The sequence below is a fragment of the Trachemys scripta genome, chromosome 19 (assembly GCF_013100865.1).
Source record: "Trachemys scripta elegans isolate TJP31775 chromosome 19, CAS_Tse_1.0, whole genome shotgun sequence".
Classification (NCBI taxonomy): domain Eukaryota; kingdom Metazoa; phylum Chordata; order Testudines; family Emydidae; genus Trachemys; species Trachemys scripta.
Genome location: NC_048316.1, coordinates 4,415,957 through 4,442,322, shown reverse-complemented (window position 1 = coordinate 4,442,322; position 26,366 = coordinate 4,415,957). Strand labels below are relative to the sequence as shown.

Sequence of the window (26,366 nt, the reverse complement as noted above, 5' to 3'; positions counted from 1 at the left end):
ACATCTCTCAGGGTGTGGAAATCCACACCCCTGAGAGAGAGAGAGCTCTGCCAACCTAAACCCAGCATAGATAGTGCTAGGTAGAGGGAAGAATTATTCTGTTGATCTAGTACTGCCTCTGGGGGAGGTGGATTTCCTGTGCCCAACAGACGAACTCCTCCAAACAGCGTAGCAGTTCCACTGTAGACAGACCCTGCGTTTCACTGTGGGAGTGGACCTGACCCAACTGGGGCTTCTGGCTTTCATTCTGTTCTAAATGTTTTACTATTACTAGTGTCTTGAGCTCAGCAGGAAGTGGCCTGGGAGAAAAACCTGCAGCTTCCACCATCTGCCTCCTGCCTTTGTAGCAATGGGCAACTGTGTTTGTAGCATCAGCTTCCTCTGAGTGGCTGGCCTGGCTGCCCTTTGTCCGTGCAGGGACACAAGTTGGCTATAGGGCAGGAGTCAAAAGGGATGCAGATTTAGGGTGATGCGATGGGACCGAACCACCACCAATTCTTAGGGGTGCATAAACCGGCTCCCTTTTCCAATGAATCCTTCTCTATTCCAGGGGTGCGGGTCCCCACCACCTAAAACAGCTGTAGGACATATACTCTAGGGCTCCAGCATGTCTGTGTTCTTCTCTGCTAAGCAATGCCTCCTGTCTACACGGCTGTTTATACCAAGCTACCTGGACATGCAGTGTCTGCCTTACCTGTAGTCCTACCCCTAGCCAAGCCAAACCCTCTGGCATGTAAAGCTGCTACCTAACTTCTTAAATGCACAGAGGACATTGCTCACCCCAGCCCTTTCTCATCATCTTTGTGGCTAATTGTCTGATGGGGAGGAGGAAGTTTACTGAACTTGGCTAGGGCACAAAAAAGGTTAAAAGGCTCCCGTCCCTGCCTGGGTTTCCGTGAGCAGGGCAGGTCTCACCGAGGTGTCCCCCAGCAGAGCAGGATTGATTGCATCTTCTTAAGGTCACATCCAGAGTGGTTTTGCTCCAGGGCTTTCCTGGTTTCTGCACTTTTGTAGCTGGCTTGGCAGAGCAGGGCTCTTACTGTTTCCTTCCTATTGGATTAGCTCGTTGTGGGCCAGTAAAGCGCGTCTCCGGGCCTGGTTTTAACAGCGGGAGAGAGTTGGTTGGGACAGGGGGGACAGAGCGGGCTGGGTGCAGGAGCAATTGACCCGCCGGCGGGGAGGCGACTGGCCCGGATCCGTCTCCCAAGGGGCCTGTGTAGTCAGTACAGGGGGGACGCGGAGCGGGGTTGTAGTTTTGGTTTAAATCTAGTCGTGTTTGTTAGTAACTTTGTGACCACGAAGAAAGCGCTGAGGAGCGGCAAGAATCAACCCCCGCTTACACAGTTGGAGGGAGGTTTCCAGGCAGAACACCTGACCCACTCGGCACACTGCCACCCCTGCGTCTTCACGGCGAAAGGAGCCAGGGGCGTGCGTTAACTCGAGTTAGCTAGCTCGACGTCTAAACGCACCTTGCTCGCCGTGGGGGCGGGAGGGGGGTCCAGCCCAAGCTCTGAGGAAAGCGGCGGGGGGAGGGGAAGTCGTGCTTTGGGCTCAGACCAGGAGGGCAGAAGGGAGCTGGGTTCAGGGCAGACGGGCGCTGCCCCCTCGGCGCGCTCTAGCCTCTGTTCTCGCAGAATTCTGCTGCCATCTTCCGTGTCAACGCAGCCGAGACGCGCTAGAGCCAGAACCGAGGCGCGCCGGGCTTCGTGCCACGCCTGCCTTTGCCCTGGTGGGGGGACAGGGGGGAAGGGCAGCAGGCGCCCCCCCCCCCATGTCAGGTTCGTGCTTCCTTCGGTTCTTGGGCTCCTTTCCCGGAGGGGGGGGGGGCGTAGCGACCAAGACCTGGACAGAAATCGTCAAGAAAAACTGGCTGGAGAGGAACCCCCCCCCTCCACCCAACATAAGGGGGGCAAGGGGCAGCGGACACAGGATGGCGGGGGTCAAGAATCATGAGTCTCCTGATTTGAACGTTATTGACAACGGTCTTTGTAAAAGCTAGTCAGTCACTGGGGTCATCTACAGCCCTTCCCTCCTCCAGACCCGGAGCCGTGGAAATGACCACGAGCCTTGGAGGAAAACTCCCGTGGGTTGGAGTCGAAAATAACCTTCCCATGGGGTTTTTCGGAGCCAGCCCAGAAACACGAGCGGAGAAGTCTATCTATGCGCTGGCCTGTGTAGACAGAATCCCAGGCGTGATGAATAGCGGGTCGTGGTTAGGCTTCGTCTCTACTGTGGCCTTTTGCAGAGCGTTTTCCCGTAGGGCCAGGCGGAGCTAGACGCCGCCATGTCAGTGCAGGAACCCTTGCCTAGAGGTTTGGGTTCAGCGAAGCAGGAGAAGGGAGCCAGCCCCGGTCAGAGCTCAGTAGCTGGGTACCCCGTCTTTGCCCGTGGGCCATGGTGTTGTAGGCACGCAGGGCTGTCTGGATGGGGCCAAGCTCTGGTGGCATAGCCTCTCCAGGCATGTGATCGGGGTTCCTGGGAGGTGTTTTCCAAGCCAAAGACCCCCTTTGTCGCATATGCTTAGCCCGCGGTCCGCATTTCTCTCCCTGTAGCGCCTGGGTAAATCAGGCACCCCCACCGGTGAATGAAAGATCACTGCAAAATCACCTCGCACTCCATACGTTTCCCCCTCCCGCCTACTCCTTTGAATTATGCCCTTCACTACCTTCAATTTGAAAGGGAGTTATATATATATATATCAAAAAGCTGCTTTGTGTCCTAAATGAATAAAATATGTTCATGTCCCATCAGCTCCCTGTTTGCTCCCATTATGCACCTTTCTAAGAAAAGGAGTTAATCATAAATGGGTTCCCACGGGCATTTTGCACTTATCGCCTTCCCAAGAGGCAGCCAAAAAGTGGTTCAACTTCCCTAGTTTGCTTGGCTTGGATCTTCCTTTTAGGAACGCCCCCCCCCCCCCCAAAAAAAGAGGAGAGACCCCTTTGCCTGTTAAACAAATGTAGAGTGCACAGAAAGGATTGCGGGTGTGTGCATTTTTTTTTCTACAGAGATGCGGTTAGAATCTCCCTGGGCATATAAATAATCAATATCCAACCTCTCTTTGCCTGCAGATGATCAGTACGTAATTGGCACCCAAACGTTTTTCAGGTGGGACTTGGAAGAAGTCAGGTTCTTTCGACAGTCCTAAGCTATCGTCTTGAGTTGAAATAATGAAAATCAAAGAAAGGAGCATTGGGGAAAGTCCTGGGTCTTTTTTCCCCCTTGTTTGCTAGTTTTTTTTTTTAAGTTGATAATTATGCCTTCGGAAAGGCTGTGCTTGGAAAGCTCTTGCAGAAGAGTGATTCTAAGAGTCTAAACTGTGCAAAAAGAAATCGGTGATGTTTTATTTTAATCTTTTTTTTTTCAGGCGTGCGAGTTTGTGCTTTAAAAATCAGTTTTCAGGAAAAGGCAAGAACAATGCAGCCTTTTAAAAAATCTGCAGACTTCTGAGAATATGCTTCTCTTCTTTTACCTCCCCCCCCTTGATTGAATACACCGGATTTCTCTTCCTAGCAAAGGGGAAGGTTTTGTTCGTTTTGGACAGTCTGTGAATACTGTTCTGAAACTTCTTTCAAGTGAGAACTGAAGAGGGAAATGTTAAGTTCTAAGAGGAGACAATACGTTAGCATCTTTGAACTGAGTCCCTTGCATGCAAATAAGGCTGTGGGCAATTTTGGGCAACTTTAATTAGAAGGTGGAAACGTGAAGTTAAGGATACGTAACAAAGTGAATCTAGAGTCGCCGCTCCCACGTTCTGCAATGTGGATTCGTGCTGTGTGTGTGGGGAGGGTGTTCTCGGTCTCCCCTTTCCCCATCCAACCACGCAAATCAGAACGTTTGGAGCAATGCGGATCTTGTCTTCATCCCCTGTAGCCCACTTCTCCGATTCCAGGGATAAAGTGCGGACCCCCCTGACCGTCAGAGACCGGACCCGTCCACCTGTAAATGCTCAGCCCTGGACCCTCTATAGGGAGTCGAATGACACAGGCAGTTACATGTGCTGGCCTTACCCTTCCTGGGCGAGACGGGCCACTCCTGCCTGCCACATGCCAGCGCTGTAGAAAGACAGGGGGGAACAGCAGCATCTGTCACCTTTTCAGAGCCAGTGTCGGTTTCTTTAGGTAGGAAACCAAAAGGCAGAACCTTTTGCGCCCTCCCGCATCTGAGCTGGCATCACCCCGCCAGCTGCTTTCCTGGGGGGAGGGTTGCTGGTTTGGGGGGGGCTGTTCTTTGCTACACCCTGTGCTAGGCTGGGACGTGGAGCTCTGCTTCCTTTAGCCCGCCCTGCTGTCCCTGGAGCCGAAACGGACTTTCATCCGTTTCTTGCTCCCCACTCCACCGCTTCCCCTCGGAGGGTCTCCCCAATAATGCCACTGTTCTGGGGGCTGCTCTGTGCCCTACAGGCTAATACAACCGCGCTCTGGGAGCCAGGCTCCGTACCCCGCTCCAGAAGGCAACTGCTCTTCCCGGAGCGAAGGCAGCCGCGGTTTATGTAACAATATAATTCGGATTGATTCTTGCAATGGGCGCATGGGCTGACTTTGAGTGACTTCGGGGCGGGGGGGGGGGTATTTTATTTTTTGCAGATCCTGGCGCAAATCTGAAACTTGCAAGTTAGTTTAAATGTGGAACAGGTTTCCCGGAGCGCGGGGGTCGGGGTAATCATCGATGCAATTTTTGCAAAGTGAGATTCCAACCTGAACATTATCCCTTTGCCTTTCACTTTCCCCAGTGATTGGGCCAGCCCTGGGGTTATCTGTATCTTCAAATGAATAGAAGGGGGGAGTGTCCCCAGAAATATGGGCTCTCTCCTAGTCAGATCTACATTCCTCAGCCCAGTAACTGGAAAACAACCCCCCTCCCCCAGCTCAGGGGGAGTCTGTGCGCCTGCATAGCCTTTCCCTTAATGTGCACTTTATTTTATTTAACTTTCTTGTGTTTCTTTTCTTGCCTCAAGACAAGCTGTTCTAGTCAACTGCCTCTCCCGGCTTCCAGGGCACTCGCGTGGCGACTCCGCGTCAAAGTTCTGAAATAAATCCATCCGGTTAAAGTGTCTGTCATTTTCACCTACCGATCTCCCCCCTCCCTCCCCCCCCCGTTAATGTCTTTCTCCCCCTCTGGGGGATTGTGTCGGGCTGGGCCCAGCCAGCCCGGGATGACTTTTCATAGCTCTTGGCTGTGTGCAGACCCTTATTGGAATGAGTGGTCAGACTGCTCATTTCCCACAGCCATAAAAGGTCCTGAACTCAATTAATGGCTAATAATTATACAGCTAACTCCGCTGCAGCCATCATTAGCATGGGGGCGAAGGCATGTACACGGAGGGGACTCACTCCATATGCAGCAATGTTAATTGCGGTAGCCGAGTCTCAATATAGGGCGAAAGAAGGTTGCCCTGTTCTGTCTTCGTCCATTGGCCCCGTTTTATTTATACTGAGAAGAAAGGAAGGGGACAGTTTACACACGATCCGTGGCGCGGACTCCTCATTACGTCCTCCTGGCTCTCCGACTTTGAAGCCAACATTTTTTGATTAAGAATCGTTGTTAATCAGAATTAATTAGGAACAATAGAGCGAACCCCACCTTCGCCCCCGCCCCTCTCCCCACACACCCTCCAGGTTCGGTGCTTTGCCTTCTCGGGGGAATTCGCTCCCTTGTTCTCCACAGGCAAACAATGCGTGAAACTCAACACAATGCCGGCGATTTCTTCTCTTTGACACGTGTCTTCAGAGAAACTGGCTCTGGTGCTGCTTTGATCTGTGTGGAGAAAAATGAGGGGAGGAGGGGTTTGACTTTTCAGGGGTAAAGATCTAAACGGATCTTCCTTTAATAATTGTTACGAACATAACACTATCTGGGAAGGCATCAGCTCTTTTGCAGGATAGTAAATTAAATCTGCACGCAGTTCAGTTTAAACCTCCCGTTCTCTCTCCCTCCCCCCCCTTAATTAAAGAAACTCCCCTCTTGAGTTACAACCCCCCTGGTGCCCGGTTTGCTGGCTATTAAAAAATGGATCTACATTTTTGTTTCAGGCGAATGGAGGAGGGATAAGGTGTCGAGCTCCCTTCGAGAATTAATTTTTGTACGGATGTAGATTTTCTGGGTCCCTCTCGGTCCTGTAACCCCTGCAAATCAACACACTTCACTGAACGCTACAGCATCTGCCTTTGAAATAGGTGGAGAGTTGAGCTAATTTTAAGCAAACAGGGACGTTGAATAGAGAGTTTGGGTATTTTAGAAATTATGTATCTCGGTAGGAAAAAATGTTTCTCCCCCCAAAATGGTTTTCGTTTGCGGCAGAGCGGCTAAATTATTATAATGCACAGGCCTGTCAGAAAAGAATTCCAAATCTCCTAGCAGGGCTGTGTAACAGTCTGTCCTGTTACATCAGGACACTTCGCCCTTTCCATTATAAAACGTTTAATGGTTTATTACCTGTCAGTTGCTTCTTGATGTAATTTAGCAAGTCTTCTCCTCACAACAAAACATTTAAATCAAATGTAACAAATAATTTAGCATTTATTTTAAATTTTTCATGCAAGACGGTCGGGGTTAATTAAATTTGGGCTGGCATCATGCAAAAACGAATTAAACTGCCAGGATGGCATTTTAAGACACTGGTGCATCATCCTCAATTAATGGCTAATAATTATACAGCTAATAATTATCCAAAATGTTATTTTAAACCCTCGGATATTTGAGGTTTGAATGATCCCTTTCGCAGCCCCTTGTTTTAACGTGTGCGCTGGTACTCTACTTCGGATCAGCTAACTGTAGATTTACACAATGGACGGCAACGAATTTGAAGGAATTCTTAAATTTATCATGTATTTTTTAAAAAAGAAGCTTAATTTTTCAGGGCCCCAACGGGACCAGTATTTTTATTCCTGGAAATTAGTAAACTGCATTGAAATTAGTTTTTGGATCAAAATATATTTTAACATTTAAAAAAACTAGCCAGAAAATACTGTGCTTTAGGAAGACACGTGCAGTAAGGCTAATATAATCTAAATATATATCTGATAGAATCGGTATTTTTCGTCCTATTTTATTTCCAATTTTCTCAGTAAAAATGCCTTAAGAATTCTTGTTGGTTTGGGTTTTTTTTCTGTGCAGAAGACCAGCAGAATTCCCTCTCCCTCTCTTTCAATCAGGAATGATGTTTCTTAAGCAGCTGTTTAGGGGCGTTTGGGTAAATAATGTTTTTTCCAAAGGCGTATGCAAATGCACGATCTTTACCTAGGGAAGGCGCTATTACAGTGTATTGGGTAAATAACATGCCTTTAAAAAAAGTAGCACAAGTGTTGACCTGATTCTAAAGACCATTTAATCGGAACAGCGCCTTTAGGAGGTATTTCAGCTTCTCTCCACTTTCACCCGACATCGCCCCTTGCACACACTCGTTTTATTAACCCCACCCTTACAAATATAAAGAGAATGCTACAGGCTCAGGGCAAAGAATGGCCAACGTCGGGTTTCCCAGCAGAATCCTCTGGTAAAGGGGAATAACTCCGCGTTCAGAAGTGCAAATCTGGCTTTGCTCAGGGCGGGTGCTGCGGCCCCATTTCAGTGTTTTAGACCAGGAGCTTTTGCAAGTAGTGAATCCTTTGAATTAATCACACGCACACACACAGATCTTTTCCAGGGCAGCAGTAAACATCTGTTATTTAAACAAACACAAACTTTCCCATTGACAGGCTCGACGCAGCGAAGTGAAAGAAACTAACACAGGCAGCGACAACCAGGAGCTTTGCACGGCAGCTCCTCCTTCATTGACCGGCCCAGTGCTGAGTTCGGGGTTCTGGCTTCCCCCCCTGGCCAATTGCTGCTGACCTCCCAGCCACCCTCACTGGCTGCAAATGTTTCCAGTCTACCCTTAACTGCCCCCTTGTGCCTGCAGCGAAACGGGGCTTTGAAGCCGGGATGAAAGATGCTGAAATTTCTGGGCATAATCGGGGATGAAAGGGAATTTGCGTGGGTTACAATGTGGGGGTTGTGTGTGTTGTTTCCCTTCGTTTATTGATGGCAGATTAAAAAGGAAAAACCCTCTAGGTAAGCGTGTGACATTCTTACCGGCTAATCTGCGCCTCGCTCACACTAGAGCAGAGCGGCGCCTTCATGTGCCCAGGGGAGTTTGCCTATTTTTTAAAAATAATTCTCTGTATAATCTCCCTCCAACGCTGGGCAGGAACAATCGGCATTTGTGCTAAAATCCTCGGGAAGAGAAAGCAGGTGCCCCAGCTCCTGCTCGAGCCACAACATCTCAGCCATTTTAATCTGCTTTACTACTTAAAAAGCACTTGTGCACACCAGCTTGCCAAGTGTAAACCCATGTTTTCCAAGCAGTGGAAAACAACCTGAAAGCCGCCTCTCAGGTGCTTCTGTGGACATGGCCGCTCCCAGACAGGGCTGCCCTGCCTGTTTCGTGGCTGATGGTGAAGATGACCACCTGGGGCTAACTGTTGTTTTAAACGAGGATCCTGGCACGCAAAGTTTCGCCTGGTGCGTACAGTACTTTCAAAGCCAAGTTCACAACGTCTAGAAAGCCCAGGACTTTGCAATGAAAATGCCAGCCAGGCGACCTCTTAAATTAGAACCACTCCAGTATCCACCTTAGAGCCCCGTTAAAATATAACCCGCGCGCCAGTGTGTGTGTGTGCCCTGGCTGGATGAGAAACCAGAAATGAAGGTGGAAATAGGGGCAGAGGCAGATCCTATAGCCTCTTAAAATGGCGATCTCCCCAGGACTGGTTTGTGCGTGTGCCCGGCTGACAGACCCACCCTCTCCAGCCCCAGATTGTGTGCCTGGGCTAACTGCAATTCCCCTGTCATAACCCCAATGCAGAAGGGGCTCTGCACTCGTCTCTCCTGGCCAGTGGTTTTTGTTTTAAAATGTAAAGGCCTGAGCATTTTCATGGGGCAGAAAAACGATTAAGATCCTGCCTCCAAGTGACCTCCTCCGGGGGGTATAGCCTGAAACCAGCTGCAGGAATGCACCCAGCATGCGTTTGGGGATCTTGGCGAGCTACCGTTAAATCCCCCAGAGGTAGGCAGGTATTCCCTGGGCCTTGCTCAGCCACTCACCCGTATTGTCTGCGTCCTCTGAAATCATTGTACAGGGATACAGAGCGAGGTGGAGGAGCGGTGGCGCTGTGGGGATAGAACACAAGGTTATGTGGCTCCACTCGCCAGGCCAGGCGTTCACAAGTGACCCTTCCCCAGCCCAAGCAAGTAGAGCAGCAAGGAATCCCTCCACTTATCCATGCAAGCGATACGTATTCAAACAGGTGCAAAAGAGGATCATACGGATTTCTTTGTAAAATCAAATACCCGGCGAGCAGGTCACACGTCTGCTCCGGCCAGGGACGTCGGGCTTTTGTCAACAAGCCGCAGAATGGGTATCTGAGGATGGCCAGAGGTTTCATCTTGGGTGTTTGGGATTTGCTGAGCACCAACATTTGGTCTTCAGTCCCGTTTCTTCCCCCTGGGAGGTCAAGTCTGAAATATAGCAAAACAGCCTTTGCGCTGTGCGGGAGTATAAACCAGGGACGTGGGGCTGGGGGAAAGGCATGTAAAACCAGGGTGTTAGCCGGCTGTCTTCTCTGCGCATCGAATCGAACCATATTCATTAGAACCTAGCAGGAGCGCAATGTAAACGGAGATCACTCCTCGATTTGTTTGGAATTTTTTTTAAAGAACAAGACAATCAAAAAATGTTTTTGATCTAAAACCAATTTTGTAAAAGGGGACCCTGGGAAAACAGCGGGGATTCTTGTTCAATTATAGATACTCCACTCTGTCCGAATTAGGAAAGCACACTTTCAATAATTTGTGAGTGTGTGAGAGTGAGAGAGAGAGAGAAATAAATACAGTTTGAGATTGGTTCCTGGCTTTTTAGTTCCACCCCCCCACCCCGAATAATCTAGGGTAAATCCGATGTCAGTTTTGTACCTGTTTTTTGCAAGGGAGATGGCGGGGAGAGGGAGGGAAAACTGCCCCCCCCCCCCAATATGGTATATTTCCTTCTTTGTAAATTATTGTAGGAAAGATGGTAGGGGGAGGAGGAAGGGATGGGGGACCGAAGAGAAATCCGTTCGATCTTTGTTGCAACATTTAAACTGTGCACATATTTACTACATCACCGTTGTTAATACAAGACGTGAAAATCATTTCAAAGTAAAACTAAGGGCTGCTCCCAATCTCTTTGCCTTGCCTTAGTTGGGAGCTCGTTTGCTTTGTTTTGCATTTCATTTCCTCTGTTTAATTTGTAATGAAAAAATAAAATTATTCCTTTAAAAAAAAAAATAGACCAGAGAGTCCATCTTGTCCCCGACACTGTCTAGGAATCTGTAAGGAGAAAGTCCTGCTAACACAAGTCGGACGCCGCAGTTAGTGGAACGCTGTTGCTGCATTATTTCTGGAAGGAAATATAGACATATATGTCATCGGGATGCTGGATATTTGGCAATCGAAAGGCAGGCTTATGATTAAGAAGAGTTGCATAAGAGATGTCTCTGCACAGCCAGGGAACATTACTTTCAATTATACCTTTGTGTAATACGTATTAATAGCCGTTTTTATACGTTCGCCTGCTGTACAGGGGAAAAGGGACAGCTGTGCCGGGGTGGTTGGGGGTATATAAAAATCCCCGAGATTCCGCTGTGCTCTCTTCACAGGTGAAGGTGATTTGACCTTCTGGTATAGTGCAACCTCTTCATACGCACCTGAGTGCACCTTCACTCAGCCAAACAGCTGGATTCTAGCACTAGAGTTAAACAGATCATCTAGCAGAAGCACTGTCTGCAGTTCATTGCTTCCTAGATATAAGGCGATGGAGTTCTAATATGTATGTCTTGTGCGAGAGATGCTATTCTTGCTAATAGTTAATGCAAGATCCACCCTTGTAGATTTGGACTCCAGCAAAGAATTATTTGCATGCAGAATTCTTTTTTTAAAAAGGCAAAGCCGTGTGCAATTAGCAATAGCATGCTTTTAGATCCTTAACTTCAAACCAATCTGCTGTTTGGACTCGAACCCTGACTCCTGTTACTATAGTCTTCCAGCCCCGTTGTCATTTGTTAAATCGAGTTTTTTAAATGCCATTTGGAAAAAAAACAAACAAGATTTTGTTTTCATGTCTGTTCTGCAAAAACAGTGAATGGACAATAATGTCGAAAAGAAAAGAACATTTAGTTTAACTCAAACCTGGGTCTTTCATTACCAGCTCATTTTAGGGGTGTGGAAGATACCTACGGTCTTTGTAGGAAATATTTCAACTGATTTTAAACGTCAGCTCTGCTGTTTCCACATTTAAGCTACAAACAATTTGAGTTTCCAACCTGCGGGTCCGCACAATGAAGTGAAACGACTCTCTGAATATTACTACATTTTCAAGAAAGAAATCTGCAATCCGCATTTCAGCGTTTTTCGCGACACGTGGTTGGAAGTTTCACTATCTGTATATTAAAAAAAATGGGCTTCTTCCCCTCCCCACCTATTACTAAATAAGTAGCATCTAAAAGGGCCCTGCTTCCATCTGCAATTAAAGAGGGCAATGAGGAAGGGAAACCCAGTAATTAGCAAGGATAATTCCACCCCCCTCCCACCTGCAGTGCAAAAGTTCAGATGGCAGGAGAGAGCCCAACCACCCATCTAACTTTCCCTTTGTTTTTGGAATGCCCTAGAGTGAGACGCCTCTGCTCGCCGAGTCCCCAGTATGTTTCTGCACCTTCACTGCAAACCGGAGTACTTTCCCCAGCCCGCTTCTGTTCCTGAATGTTTATGAAGTCGCTCTCCCTCCATATTAATCTCATTAAATCCTACCTTTCAACCTTCCTCCGTGACCATCTGACCTGGCCACTTGAATTAAAATAGTGCTTTCTCCGCAGTCAAAGACAGCACATCAATCACCCAGCTATTTACACATCACTCCTTTCTTCAAAGAGGGTCTGTCTGATCTGTCTGTGCCTCCACTTCCGGGGATCACGGACAACTCCAATGTCTAGGCAGGGATCACTTAGGAGTAGCAGTATTTTTAATATTCCCAAGGAGGCGATCACTATTATATCTGGCGTCCAGAAAATGGCTCTGCCTTGGTACCTAAAATGCAAAAGCATGAGACTCATCTTTGCTCTCTCCAAACCAGGGTCTTTTCTACTCCTCAGAGCCCCTTCAGTGGGTAGGGGATGGGTAAGGCAGAACATCTCTCCCATCCAGGAAGGGACAGCCTCAGAACTGGATGGCCCAGTCCAGACAGGAGGTCGAGCTAGATTTGTTTGAGAGGGGAGGCGGGGGAGAAACGTATAGAAATGATATGGTATCCTTCTGAAATCCAAACTCAGGTACCTGCCAGAGCTTTGAATCAAAGGCACAAATGTAGACTGGATCATATGTTTCTCTTTAACCCAGCATCCTAATTCTCAGTCTCTTTTAAAAACACCGGCGAGCTATTTTTTTAACCTTTTAACATCTTATTTTGTCTTAATTAATTGTCGAAAAAAGAAGTGCAGAAACACACACGCCACGCCAAATCGTACAGATTAAGTGTGACTGCATCTTGTGCTACATGCAGCCGCTCTTGGCTAATAACCCAAACAGAATTCCGACTCCCCTACTAGCACGATCAAGGTTACAAATATATTTAGCAATATTGGCCATATGCAAATGTGCACGGCGTAATAAAGAAAGGACTCTGATAGCAAAAGTGCCACACACACACACATACCCCAAGCCTGAAAAAGTGTAAAACCGGTGTTTTAATTTTTAATTAAAATGTTCACACACAAAAATGTCAACAGACATTCTCGTTACGGCATTCAAAAAAAGGAATATCCTTGTGAAAACCATTACATGATAGCATGTGGCAAATCCCAGATAATGATTTTAAATAGCCACGCAAACCTCCGAATCAAAGTAAAAAAAAAACCAAAAAACCTGGCTGTCAAAGGAAAAGTTACAGTAAATTAAAAAAAGTTAATTAAAAAAAACCCCAAACAAGCCTGTTTAAAATATTCGCAATTACAGAATAACAATCTCCGTGCTACAACATTGCTATTAAATAATAGTAATAATTAATAATAAATAATCACCTCTTTATAGGATGGTACCTTGATCCTTAAATATTGTCCAGTGTGTAAGGTCAGTGTACAAAGGGTTAGGCTTAGAGTGGGTTGATTTTTCTTAAAGGGGCAGATCAGGGAAAGGCTATGATGGTGCTGGGGGGGGGGGGGGGGGAAAGGAATTTGAAAAGAGGGTAGGGCCAAAAAAAAAACCCCTGATGGTGATGAATACATTGGAAAGTTTTTTTGGCCCTGGCGAGGGTGTCAGATTGAATGCTCTGTGCGCATGTGCGAAGGTGTCCAAACTGACAATGCTTGGGAGATGAAGATAGTGTGTAGCTGCTTCTGGGCTCAAGGAGGAGGAGAAGAATCCACAAGCCGACAAGATGAGATCCAAGGCGAGGGCGAGAAAACTGCCCAAAAGTAGGTCCTTTCTTTCCCTTCTTCCGCTTCCAGGGTCCCCTCCAGGGTCCCGCAGGATCTGTGCCGCCGGAGGGCTGGGCGGTGGGTGCTGCTGCGGGGCAGGAGCCCCCTTTTCGTGCCCTTTCTCATTCCTGGAGCGAAATAGATGCGAGAGCCCTGCTGTCCACCCCTTTTTTGTGTGTGAGCGGCTCAGCACGGAGACGCGCTGGGCTCAGCAGAGCGGCGGCTCGCAGTTTCCTGCGGGCTGGGGGTCTCTCTTGCACCCCAGAAGCGCTTTGGTGGGGTTCACCCCGGAGGAGCTGGAGGAGAGCAGAGATGGCCAATAAAGGGGGGGGAGAGAAGCGAAAGTTAGCTGCAAAGTTGACGAAAGGGGATAGCAACTTTTTTTTTTTTTTTTTTTTTTTTTTATTGAGTCGTTCCAAGTCTTGTGAAATAATATTCCTGGCTTTTGAAATAGTGGGCGCTAGAGATCTGCGTTTGGCACTAGTCTTCAGGTTCCAAAGAGACTTAACGTTTGAGAGAGAGAGAGAGAGGGAAAAACCCCACTAGTCTAAGGGACAATTATTTAGGAGAGAGAGAGAAGGGAAGAGAATTTGTATCAAAATGGATCCTTTCTCACTAAGGGTTTGGATTCGCAGATTCCTACGCTGAAACGGAAAGATTTAGACTCTCTCAGCTGGGGGGAGGGGGTTTAAGAAGGTATGGGGGGGCACGACAAGGGGGTGTCTTTCTATAGGTTGTGATTTTGGAATTGCAACTAAGTTTTGCGGCAGATTTTTTTTCCCCCGTCGCCTGGACTCGTTCTTCCTTCCTTCCTTTCTTTTTTGAAAAGCTGAATTTTCACACGAGGAGTTGGGTTGCTGTAGGAAAAGGGTGGGTTTATTCCGACCCCCACCGCTTGTAGAGCCCAGCTTGAAATACCTGCTGTGTTTCCTAGCGGGGTCGATATTAAGGTTTTGGGGCAGTAGGGAATTTAGGTGCCTATTGAATCTGTCAAAAGCTGCGCTTTTTTATTTTGTATTTTATTTTTATTTTTTAGTTTCTGTTTCACTCTGGCTTTGTGCAAAATATCTGGAGACTGTAAGTTCCAACTCATTCTCTGTACTACTTACATTTGTATTTGAATACTTTTACAATAGTGATGTCTAGTTTGTTTAAATGGGGGGCACTTTCACACTGAGTCTTTCAGGATTGATTAATCCTTGGACGTTACAAGAATATGTGGGATCCGAGAGCTGCCCCTTTGCATGTAAATACATTTTTAACATAGGTCATGGCAGTGCCGAGGTGAGAGCTATTTCAGGTAAGAAGAGTGAAGTTTGTATCCCAATGCTGGGAACGAGGAATTAGATTCTTAAACGACCATGCGATAGGAAGGGGAAGAAAACTAACTCGTATTTTAGGTTTATTTTATTTTATTTTGTAGTATAAACTTTTAATTTTCCAAAGGGGCAGGTAGATGAAAGATACACACAAATCCCTTACTATTTCAAGGGTTTATTTTGTAATTCAGGTGTATTATTATGTAGCATCTTTCCTTTTTTTTCCACGGCCAGGGGATATTTTTTCATGGTTTACCGTGTCCAGGTCCTACCTCCACCCAGACAGTGGCTTTCCCCCTTCTTTCGGTTGGAATTGCTCTTCCAAATTTTCAACAGTACTGTCCGGAATAAGAGTACGACTCTACATACGGGCTTAATAAATAATAAAGCAAATTGCATTTGTCGCATAGTTTGCTTCCCTTTGAATCATTGCAAAGTGGAGTGAGAGTTCTTTTACCACAGTCTCTGAAAACTGACACGTCTAAACACTTTTATTTCTAAAAGGACACAACTCACACCCGCAGCGCCAGGGCAAGGCCCAGTAACTTACCTCTGAGGTTGTATTTTTTCAATATGCTCCATTAGGACACCCAACCGGCCCACATAGCTGTGTGCATATATGTAATACACACACACCTTTCTCACAGTTAGAAATGTGGCTATGTACACACAAAGGCGTGCGTCTTACAATGTACATGGGCAACTTTGGAGTGCATTATTAGGGAAGTTGTCTTGCAATTAATACTGTGATTTTTCCACCTATGGATTACAGGCCCGCATTAAAAAAATACCCCGTAAAATACCGAAGCTTATTTATTGCCTTTTATTTAAGGAGCTGAACATTTTTGAACGGGCTTTCTTTTTTTCCTTGATGCAGAAGGCTGAGGAGCACGGAGTCGTTTTTATTTTGTAGTTTAGCAGCTCTAATGGGGGTGTGTGTGTGATGCAGATGTGAGCATCTCATTCTACACACCCAGTTCTACAGAATGCCCCCAACTTGCCTTTAACTAGAATTGTGTGTCTGCAGCACCTATCCTGCTGCTCCCACCTTAAGCCACCCATGGTGGGAGTTCGGGAAGCGAGTTTCCGCATCTGAAGCGCTAATGGGTTTTCAGTGCCGGGCTGTCTGAAGCGCTAGTTGGGACTTCTCTGCCTGGAACAAGACACTTCGCTTCTGCACTAGGCGCTGCTGCTCCAACACGGCTCTTTTGCACGAGCACTAATGCGAACTGGACGTGTCTATTCGGAAGGCTGAGCTCTGGTTAAAATCAGGTGTTTCATACAATACACGGGCCGGCGGTTTATGGGGTTTCAGCCTAGGATTTTTAGGGATCACAGTTCAAAACAGTAGCCCAAAGCTACGGTTTCCATCTCCCAGGAGTATTTATTTGCAAAACAGATTATGCACCTACAGGACAATGTGTATCTCTCTGTGTATCTAATACAGTCGGCTATTGATGTTCCCACACGTCACACACAGCTCCAGCACACACCTTCCCCAACACACCTCTGGATCCGCACTCGTTAAGCCTCGATCCGATTAATGTGTGTTTGTAGTTATTAATACGCCCCTATATCCTGTGGTAAAGCGATACACAAACTTTCTGCGGACTTGGTATGCAGGCTAGTGGTGTACAGTATATTAAAAACACAATCTGTTGTAGAATTTCATTTCATTGGACAATATTTTAAGCAGATGTGAAGCTCTCCTGGGAGTTTGACTCTATTACCTGATTTCGAAAGGGGCTGGGGGAGTGGGGGCAGGTTAGAGAGAAACTCTTTGTAATTTTACTCTGGCTCACAAGGCGAAAGGCAAGTCTAAAAAGCTAAAGCAGTTCCTAGCTAGAGCTGCAAATTATTTTGGATCCCTTCAGACTATAATTTATCTATTGGGACAGGAGCCTCTCGGCTTTAATAGCTGTAAATCAAAAGATTAGGCTTTATAATAAGGTGAGTAAGGGCCAAACTACGGAATTCCACAGGTAGAAGTGAAACATACTGCCTTACGGTATAATATTCATCTTTGCGTATTATAATATATAAAATATATATTATATGTGTGTGTGTACGCACAGTGTCTGCGTATATGCACAGACACAAGTGCATATGTTAAGCGCCTTCAGAATCAGCCGCTTGCAATGCTTTCTGTGTTTTGCAAAGTATTTTCAATTAATGTTGCTTGATTAGGGTTTTTAATTAAGATATCTTCTGTTCTAAACCCCTCTGGTACTCGGCGATCTGTTAACCCTGAAGGACATTTCAGCTAGATCATCAGGTATAAAAAACCAATGTCGAATGTGCCTCTTAATTGTTTTTTCAATATGTGCGTGCGTGTGTGTGTATACATATATGCGTGTGTGTATAATATTATAATATTTTAATAGACCTAATAGTTTAAAAAGAAAACAAACTGTAAATAATAAGGGAGACCCTTTCCCTAGGACTGAGAATATCTCTTCCATAAATGAAAATGTGATGGGACAGGACATCAGCTATTGTAATACACCCGATTTCGACTCGCTCCATTTCGAGATCATTAGATTACTTTTGGAGGGTTCCCACTGATTTGATTTTTTTTAAAGGCCCTATTCTAAATAAACATCCATGTTGGGAAACGATGGCCAACCCTTTTGCGTTCACATTTGCTTTTCATTATTAGGAACATGACAAAGTTAAAGTCTGAGGTTTGAGTTTTAGGCGAGGATGTAACAGTCTTCAGAGCTGAGCTGTGCTGAAGTATTTCTTAGAGAACGGGTTGCGAGTCCAAACTCCCCCTTGCTAGTTCGTCAAAGGTTTTATAGTGTTTCTTATTACGTATATGGGGCTTCAAACGTCGCTCTCTATGAGGACAGATTTGACTTTTCCTCTTATTATTTTTTAATTGACTATAAAAATGCGCCAATGATGCTACTACCATGGGACAGAGAGAAGGAAATGAACTAAAATGCTGAAAAAACCAAGCAACTCAAAGTATCCTCGTCACTGTTTTTTAACAGAAGGTTCTAATATCGCAGCGACAAAACAAAACAAAACCCCAAAGCGATGTTGGTTCATCTTCATGTCTTAAAAGTGACCTGAAGCTTGCAACCTCCTTGGCCCGGTTTGGGCGCAGATCAGATTCCCAGGCCTAGCAACGCAAAGACACCCAGGGAGATCTACTGTGCTGCTGTTTCTCCTCTTTGGGTCCCAGCCCGGCTTGCCTGCGCTATCTGTCAGAGGGGTTTTGTGGAGGCAGTTTTAGGAAAAATGTTTGCGGTGCATGGCTTTGGTGAAGTCTGGGTCTCCCTCCCTCCCTTTTGATTTGGGGCTGGCTCTTTGTGTGTGCCCCCTCCGACTCCTTGCTTTACACTAATCTCACTCTTCAATCTCGGAGCACTTTCAGTGCTCACTTCCCAACCAGCTGCCATGGCAATGGGGTCAGGGAGCAGGCAGCCGGGGGGACGGTGTGGGGTAGACGTGGGTGGACTTTATTCAGCAGAAACGCCTAGGTGTGAGGGATGTGCCTGGAGGTGCGCGCGTGTATAAAGGCACGCGTGTGCACATTACCCCCACGCGTGTTACACTTCTCTGGCGAGCTAGAGCCTGCCTACGGCTCTTCTGATGGGGCACAGGGGATGCGAGAGGCCAACACTCCTCTTGCTGTCTCTCTCTTTCGGAAGGGTTTTATTTCAAAAGCAAACAATGCCCTATGTTGTTGGAGTAATGAAGGCCGATCTGAACAGGGCATGCCCAGGGAGGCTGTTTTGATATATATTTATATATTCGTCCCCCACTCGTCCGCTCCCTCCTCTATTTAAATGTAGCGATTTCTAGTTCAATAGGTAGCCAGCTCACTTCTCTCCCGTCACCCCCACAAGTGCCCTAGCAAGCCCGGGTCCCAGGCTGGGAGTTGCACCGAAAAATTTCCTCTTCCCGCAAAGTCTCTCTCCTCCCCGCGCCGCCCCGTGCGCCGCCCAAACCAGGAGCGTGTCTCTGCCGAGTGGCCATGGGGCGGCGTGTCCGCGTGGGTTGCTGGGGAGAAAGTCGGGGATTTAAAGCACATTCACACGGGGGGGCAGAGGAAGCATGTGGCAAAGGATGTCACACGGACTGTTTGGCTCAAGCCGGTCGCAGATGTAAACAGTTCCGGACAAGATGCCAAGACTCCCCATTAAACAATTCGTTGTCACCTCGATTAGGGGCTCGCACGTCATGCGGGCGGGGCGGGGAGGCGGCGCGGCCAGCCGGGTTCCCACCGCCCGGGCCCCCTGGAGACCGGCGCCCGGGGCGATCCACAAGGGGGGCCGGGCCCGAGGGGAACGATTCCCTCCCCGCGAGCGCCGCGCCCACGGGGCAGCTGGCAGCTCGCTCCAGCATTGCTGGTGGGCTTTGGGGCGGGGGGAATGTAAACCTGAGAGGAAGGGAAGCAAACCGGAGCGAGCCCGGAGTCTCCCCCTAGCTAGAAAGTGTCTCTTCGCTTTCTTAGCTCACTCTGGGCATGGTGGCTGCATAAAGGGCTTTTTGTGTCCCCACTTTGCCGAGGCTCTTTGGCATGTAAATACAAGCAGGTGTAGCCACTCCGGAGGAAGAAAACGCCGGGTAGGCGAAACACCTTTCTCTCGGTGCCGGAAGCGTGCAGCGTGACCTGTCTCCCTGCCCCCAGCTCAGAGGTATGGAAAGCAGATGCTCTTGGGCCACACAGCGCTGGGAGCCCGCTTGTGTCTGCAGGGCCTGGCCGAGCCAGTCCCGGGCTGGCCCTGGCCCAACTCTGCAAACGCCTCGTCCGCTGCCCTGTCCCCCACGCCCTCTGGGCAGCTCCAGAGCTGGAGAGGGGCGAAAAGCGAGCCCAGTTCTTTGCTCTCAATGACAGCTCAGAGCAGCCACCCAGCTCTCCCCGCCTGGCTTGGTCCAACTGGGAAGGAACCTGACGCTGTTGGTGCAGGACGCTAAATGACAGGGGTGGGGGGGTTAAAATGTGCCACTGGGCTGTGGAACTAAACCCACTCGTGTTTTTTTTCCTTCGTCCTCAGCAGTCAGGGAAACCTCGCCAATAGTTTCTCTTTACTGTTCCCATCTGGCGGCTGCTCCCCAGTTTTATTCAATTAGGCAATTAGGAGCCCTTGGGGGGGTTCTGCTCTGGTAATTAAGGTGATGGATAATTAGTGTTTCAACAAAAATTATCCAGGATTAAAAATCTTTTTGACGAATTTAGGTGGTTGGGGTTTTTAAAATCCCAAACAGCGTTAAATAAAATTGATCAGGATTTTTGTTTTAATCCCGTTTGCTAGATAAGTGTGGAAGCTGCAAAGGGAACAAATACACCTAACTGGTCTTCTCTCTGCTGGCCCAGAAAGAAACTTTGCCAAGTAACTAAAGCCTTGGTTATTTGACCTGTGAGGTGTTTTTTTATGTTGCTGAACTTGTCCATAGACTAACTAACAAGATTTAAGGTGACAAAGTATTTTTCTGGAGCTGAAAAAGACATTGCAAATAAAGATTTAATGTCGCTGTATAACAACATACCTGGTGCATGGAGCTCAGTATACCATTATATGTAGTTTGTGTGTAGAACCTGTATTATGCACACATCCCTACAATCTGTATACATTATCGGGTTTGTGTGACTATATGGGTATAATGCAAATATATGAAACACACACATAAAGTAACACATTACGTCCTTATCACTACATAGCTATGTACATTAACTGTATCACCTGTGTGTGTGTATAGGGGGGTAAAAACAGAACACGTGATGTAACATGTTTTATGCTTGTATCTATATAGGCAATGTTAGTGCACACATATGGATGTGTACATCATGTATACACGAGTATTAATTTACACGTGTGCTATGCACACATCACTACCTATGTGTATCCTATCTGCAAAAACATGACCACTCTTTTAAAAAAGAGAGAAGCTTCACTGTGTTCAGGTTTTGTGTTGAATCTGTAGTGTAAAACGCCAAGCGAACCTACAAAGGGAAAGTGGGACCATTTAATTAGGTTATAAAAAGAAACAAGAAATAATACAATTGTAGCTACAGTGGACAAACGTCCAATGGAACAGCCTCCGTTAGGACGCAGGGATGAACAAAAAGTCACTCATTTTTTCCCCTCTTATGTGTTTTCCTCCCCTGAGCAGGAATGATGATGATAAAAAATATAAGGAAAAAAAGACTTGAAAACAAATAAGTTTTCAAAGCCTTAAACTGGAGCAAACCAGGCATACCTGAAATACGTAAACTCTCCACTCATGCCTGGGCAAAATGCAATGCAGAAGCTGGGCTTTCACCCCACAGAAGCAGTGTAATTCATAGCTGTCGCTCACTGTAATAATATCCCAGCTCTTTAGTTGGACGTAACCATTCCGTGACTGGTGATAAAGGAATGCTCCAGTTCGCCTGCTGCATAGAGGTTACACCTGCCTGCATGGGCTGCACTGCTGGCTGCATAAATAAGCTCAATTGTTAAGTGAAATCCCTTAAGCATATGACAAGGGAATCTTCTGTTTGAGAGGGAAATATCCCTCTATGACATGGCTCTGCAATGTTGGTAAAGCACTCTGAGATCCTCAGAAGTAAAGACCCTATTGAGCAAAACGCATTATTATTGTTATTATGACTATTATTATTATGGCTTACCTAGTTTATAAAAGCCGTGTAATGCTTCATATAGTGCTTTAAATCCAAAGGCCTCAAGAAGTTTGCAAACATGGAGGAGTTGAAGCCTCAGCAGCCTGCCTATGACATGGGGATTGTAATTATTAATTTCATTTTCCAGGAGGGGAAACTGAGGCAGGGAGGGGTGAAATGACTTGTCCAAGGTTTCTCGCACACGGTTGGTGGCTGAGCAAGGAAGGGAATTGAAATCTCTCCAGGTCCAGTTCTGTGCTTTAACCACGAGACTTTTCCTTTTGATGATTATTCAGTGTTACTATTCTATTTTTCCAGTCATGGTGAACTTCTGATAAATGAAATTCTTCTGCAGAAAAATGAAGTGACTTCACTATAAGATTCCCCTATTGTGCGTGGGCAACAACAAATGACAAAATATGTGCTATGTCTAGAGGCCAGGGGAAGCCTGTGGGCTGAAGACCTTCACTTCTGCAAAATGAGGCTATTTCATCCTTCCATCCTTGAGATGTGCATCTGCTTTCATAAAATATTTTTGTGACCAGCAAATTTGCATATTTGCAAAGGTCAAAACCTCTAATGAACAATAGGTTTTCTCCTTTGAATTTCCAGACTACATATTTAAATCATATAACCCATTATTGGTGAGTAACCAGCACATCAGTGTAATTTTTTTCACCTACGGTTAAGTAGAATAAAGCCATCTGAAGGGTATGGACTAACAAAATTGTTCCTATTCTGGGCAATCAGCAATCCCTATACATGTCTATTCCTGTAAATATGTCAGTGCTTCACAGAATCCTTTAATCTTTAATGTGTGCTCTTCTGGAAGAATTGCATGATCAGATAGGTCTTTTCCATCTTTACCTGTGATCTCATCATCTCTTGTCTGAAACTGTTGAATTGCCATGGTGCACTTTCATGGATTTTTTTTTTTAGTGGTGTTTGTGTTATGGTAGTGCCGAGCGGCCAGTGCGGTTGGGCTAGGCAGTGCTCAAATGTATCATAGAGACAATTCCTGTTCTGAAAAGCTTTTTTTGCGGCTCGTCCTTCACTGGGTGATGTGGCCCTCTTCCCTAATAAAAATGACATGTGAATTTCCCCTTCAAAATGAGCATCCTTCTCCATGGTTTTGAATTCAGAGTCATGTGACTCAAAACAGGTTGATCACCATCTTTGCGATCAGGAGGAAGTTTCCCACAATACGGTGCGTTATGTGGGTTTAAAATCATTATTAATTAGGGGCAGATTTGGGACCCTTGGCTCATGTTGATTAGTACCTTTTTCGGCAAGGAGTTCTCCTGGAGTAAAGTATGTCTCCGTTTGAGCAAGGGGGTCAGAACGTCATCCGGTAAGTTTAGATACCACTTGACGTTTTCATGGAGCTGTTCAAAACATTCATCGTTGGGTAGGAAACTGGACTGGGTGGAAGCCTCTGTTTGTTCACACCTTTCGGGCTGCCATGACAGTGTGCCTCAATGTGGCCTCTGAGGGTGAGCTGGCCATGTAGTCTCTTTGTCCGCTGAACCCATGATCTCTCTGCTGACTGCCAATAAGGTCAACAGGTCATGATGACAATTCTCTTGTGGACCTGTTATCAATTAGAAACTGGACTGAGATGGCCAAAGCACTTCCGATAACCACTCTTCTTTGGCTTATGGGATGGTAAGTTTTGGTTTCTCTTGGCCGGTATGTGGAAAGACTCTGCGTTCCATCAGCCACCCAGTTTCTGTATTATTACAAGGAAGAAGCAGGAAGGATGGATATAGACTCTCCAAAGAGAAGTGTATGTACAGCTACTCTATGTAAAATGTCAGACCAAAATAAGCTGGAGGGTGATGTATTTTCCTCCTGGCTGATTTAAATATTTCAGGTGTTTTGCTTTTAAGGTATTATTATGGTGGAGGTTTTTTTTGCCTGTCAAGTTTTCCACCAAGACACAATGCCCTGGCATCAGATATTAGGGACAATTTAGCCATCATTACTAGATAACACAACTAGCCCATTTGAGATATCTATTTGCTTAATAGTTAACATTCTGTACCAAAAAAGGGGGTGTGGGTGGAGGGGGGGAAAGTCAGACTCCAGTGAATGCTCTGCTTATTTTATATCCACTATAACTATTTCTGTCCATGAAAATTGGCTTAATTATATCAATGGAATGTTTTTTTTTCAATTCTGTATGCAATTAGTCCATCTTGCTGGCTGCAATTTATTTTAATAAAAAAATAAACCAGTGGTGTGTTCAGTTCCTCAGCCCCTAGGGACAAATGCGATTGGTGTGTTTAATTTCATTAACTACAATGCGGCCTACTGGAAAAATGTATAAAATCAGCTTTATACAGCTTAAACACTGGCATTTGAAACAAATCATTATTGCATTAGCTGTCACACTGGTAATTCTAGAATCCAGGACAAAAATATGATAGCTGTTTTCATAACCCTTTGCAAGTATACTGTTAAAATAATTTGTAATCATTTTTTAAACCTGGACTGGTGCTTTTAGTGAGAATATTTTATCACCCCCAAAGAAGGCTGGCTATTCATTATCACATGCGCATTTTATGAACTGATTCCTACGTTGTTTCCAGGGTAGAAAATCCACGTTTCTCTTTCTAAAGATCCCAAAACTGAAGATGGCTTTGAGCACTCAAATGTGATTCTTCCTGTGTGTGTGGTTCTTTTTTTTAACTGAATGTATGTAACTGCAGGATTGCAATTCCAGCTTTGGGGAGTGAGAGGATCAGGGTATATTTCCCCAACAACATCAGTCAGAAGGTGAAGCAAGTTAAGCTATTGTTCCAAATGCCCCTTTCTCCCCAGGTAGCTGATAACGTTCTACGCAGTATGCATTGCTGCATTGAACATGGTACTGGCATGTCGGTTAATGAAATACTTTTCTTGAGAATCCATGAAGATGTATTTTTGGGCCTAATCTTCCTTATCTTAACTGATATGGTGTTCCCTGGGCTTCAGTGGAACTTCTAATGTTTGTAGGACAATCAGGATTTGGAACTTCGTGTCTTGTTTGCTGAATTTTCCATACCTAATTTATCTGGTCTTGGTATTTTTCAGATACAGTTATTTAGCCACAACACTATCCTCCCCCTTATTTACTACATGTGCATATTTTATATGAACACAGCTTAAGCTTCCATGGTGTCATTGTCATGTGCTGGTGAATAACACTCCGTTTTAACGTGTGCTTAGTATGAATTAGGCATGGGCATTTCACTGAAGTTGAACTGATAAACATCTTATGATGCAAGAGAAAAGACAAAGAAAAGTGGGGCTGATCCATCAGCCCCGTGTATCAGCATTGATGGAGCTGATTTAAACTAGACAGGAATCTGGCCCATGAGACTGAGTATAAAATATAGAAATATTGGAGTATGGATGCTTTCAGGGAATTTTCTGTTCGCATCTGGAAATCAATATAGCAATAGAGAAATGTCCTTTTTTTATTTATAGAATGATCAGTCATATGATCTCAGCAGAACTTACATGGATCCCTAATCTCTGGAGTTGCCTTAGCTTCCTTTTAAAGGCAAGAAATAAAGTACTGGTGTACAGAGGAAGTGACATCTTGGACACAATTCAGCTGTTCTCTTGGACCCACCATTTTCTCTCCTCCTGCTGCCTTAAAATAGGTGCACATCTTCTTTTCCTTATCGCTTAAACTGTGTTTGTTTCGACTAGACACAAACATGTGGTGTGAAATGATCTCTAGGCTTGCCACTACCTCTGTGATACCTGCTTGCCAAACTGTGGGTTGTCAGCTGGGAGGTTGGTGCTTATTAGCATTTGGAAAAATGCTAAGGCTTGCCCTCTCTTCATGCAATGGTAGTTAACGACCACTGAAATGTGGTTTGGCTACGTTTGTTCTCACTTGAGTGAATGCGGTGGGTGGGGATGGAATGTCCCATTGCCAGCATAGGGAGTCTATCAGTCTGGTTGCATCAAATTCCAGAATGCTCAGATTTGTTGGCACATCCAGGGTCCTACTTATCGTCGTTTTCTTGCTGATTTTGCTAGGATTGGTACTTTGGTGGCATTGATACTCAGGTATTGGGTTGTTGGTCTCCAGGGGAAAAGGTTTGTCTTGTTTCCTGCTTGGTATAAAATAACAACAAGTTGCCAAAAGAAGCTAAAAACTGGTCTCTAGCTGATGGCCCAGATGAGCAACTGAACCCTAAAAACGGGTGGTTTTGTGTTCCTGATGGGAATTAGCATTTACATATGTGTGTCTCCTTGTAGGACTGTGCCTTTATCCTCTACGAGGGTGAACGTGGTCTTGAACTGCTGTAATTTGTGGGGGCAAAGTGTGTGTGGGAGGGAGGGAGGGACCTAGGTTGCATAGAGAAACAGGGACTCTGCACAGCACTGCTGTGGGGAGGTTCTCTGATGCAAGGTTGGGAGGACTGAGACCAGAGAAACAGCCTGTTTTATGTTCAGGTTCAGTGAGGGTGGAGAGAAGATACTTTCTCCTGAATGCTGCGGAGATCCTCGTATGCAAAGTCTGTTTACTCTGGCCTTATGCAAAAGGCTGGGATTGGCCCGTCCTCACACAAGCCAGAGCTGCCCTCTGACTTCATGGATCAACTCTCCGAGTCTATGCTTTGCAAGTTAGAACATAAGTGTCTCTTTTCCCCCTCCCCAGTTATTTTTCTTGAGGCCCGGTCTTTTTGGCTGAGCAGAAGTGCGGAAACTTGGATGAAGAGTTGTTTAGGGAGGGTGGAAAACGTATCCCATTCTGCAAAGCTGGGACTTGTGGGTGTGTTCTATGCATTTTAAAAAAAGAGTCCTGAAAATACCCAAAGAGTATGGTCAGTGGGTTAAGGGCACAGGAGTGAGATTTGGGAACCTGGCTTCTGTTCCTGGTTCTACTTTTGATCTGCTGTGGGACTCTGGGCAAATCGTTTAGCCTCCCTGTTCCTCCATCTGTAC

At 46.0% G+C, this 26,366-nt stretch overlaps 1 protein-coding gene and 1 long non-coding RNA gene across 5 annotated transcripts in view; one reads left to right on the top strand and one right to left on the bottom strand.

Moving 5' to 3' along the window:
* Positions 1-3,780: 3,780 nt before the first annotated feature.
* Positions 3,781-13,241, bottom strand: LOC117867855. 2 transcript variants are annotated; one of them, XR_004643528.1, is made up of 6 exons: positions 13,089-13,241; positions 11,824-12,099; positions 9,085-9,150; positions 5,612-5,757; positions 5,334-5,433; positions 3,781-5,026 (listed from the first exon to the last, which is right to left on the bottom strand). It is a non-coding gene; the product is annotated as an uncharacterized LOC117867855 (long non-coding RNA). The 2 variants fall into 2 exon arrangements; XR_004643527.1 differs by lacking the exon at positions 3,781-5,026 and having other exon boundaries at positions 5,090-5,433.
* Positions 13,242-13,303: 62 nt separating this feature from the next.
* PRDM16 (PR/SET domain 16) overlaps positions 13,304-26,366 on the top strand; it is a 424,846-nt gene continuing 411,783 nt past the window's right edge. Inside the window, exon 1 of one of the 3 annotated variants that reach the window (XM_034753221.1) lies at positions 13,304-13,481. In XM_034753221.1, coding sequence (XP_034609112.1) covers positions 13,445-13,481 — 37 coding nt within the window. In that variant the 5' untranslated portion in view covers positions 13,304-13,444. The remainder of the gene's footprint in view (positions 13,482-26,366) is intronic. The other 2 variants (XM_034753220.1, XM_034753222.1) reach the window with 2 other exon arrangements.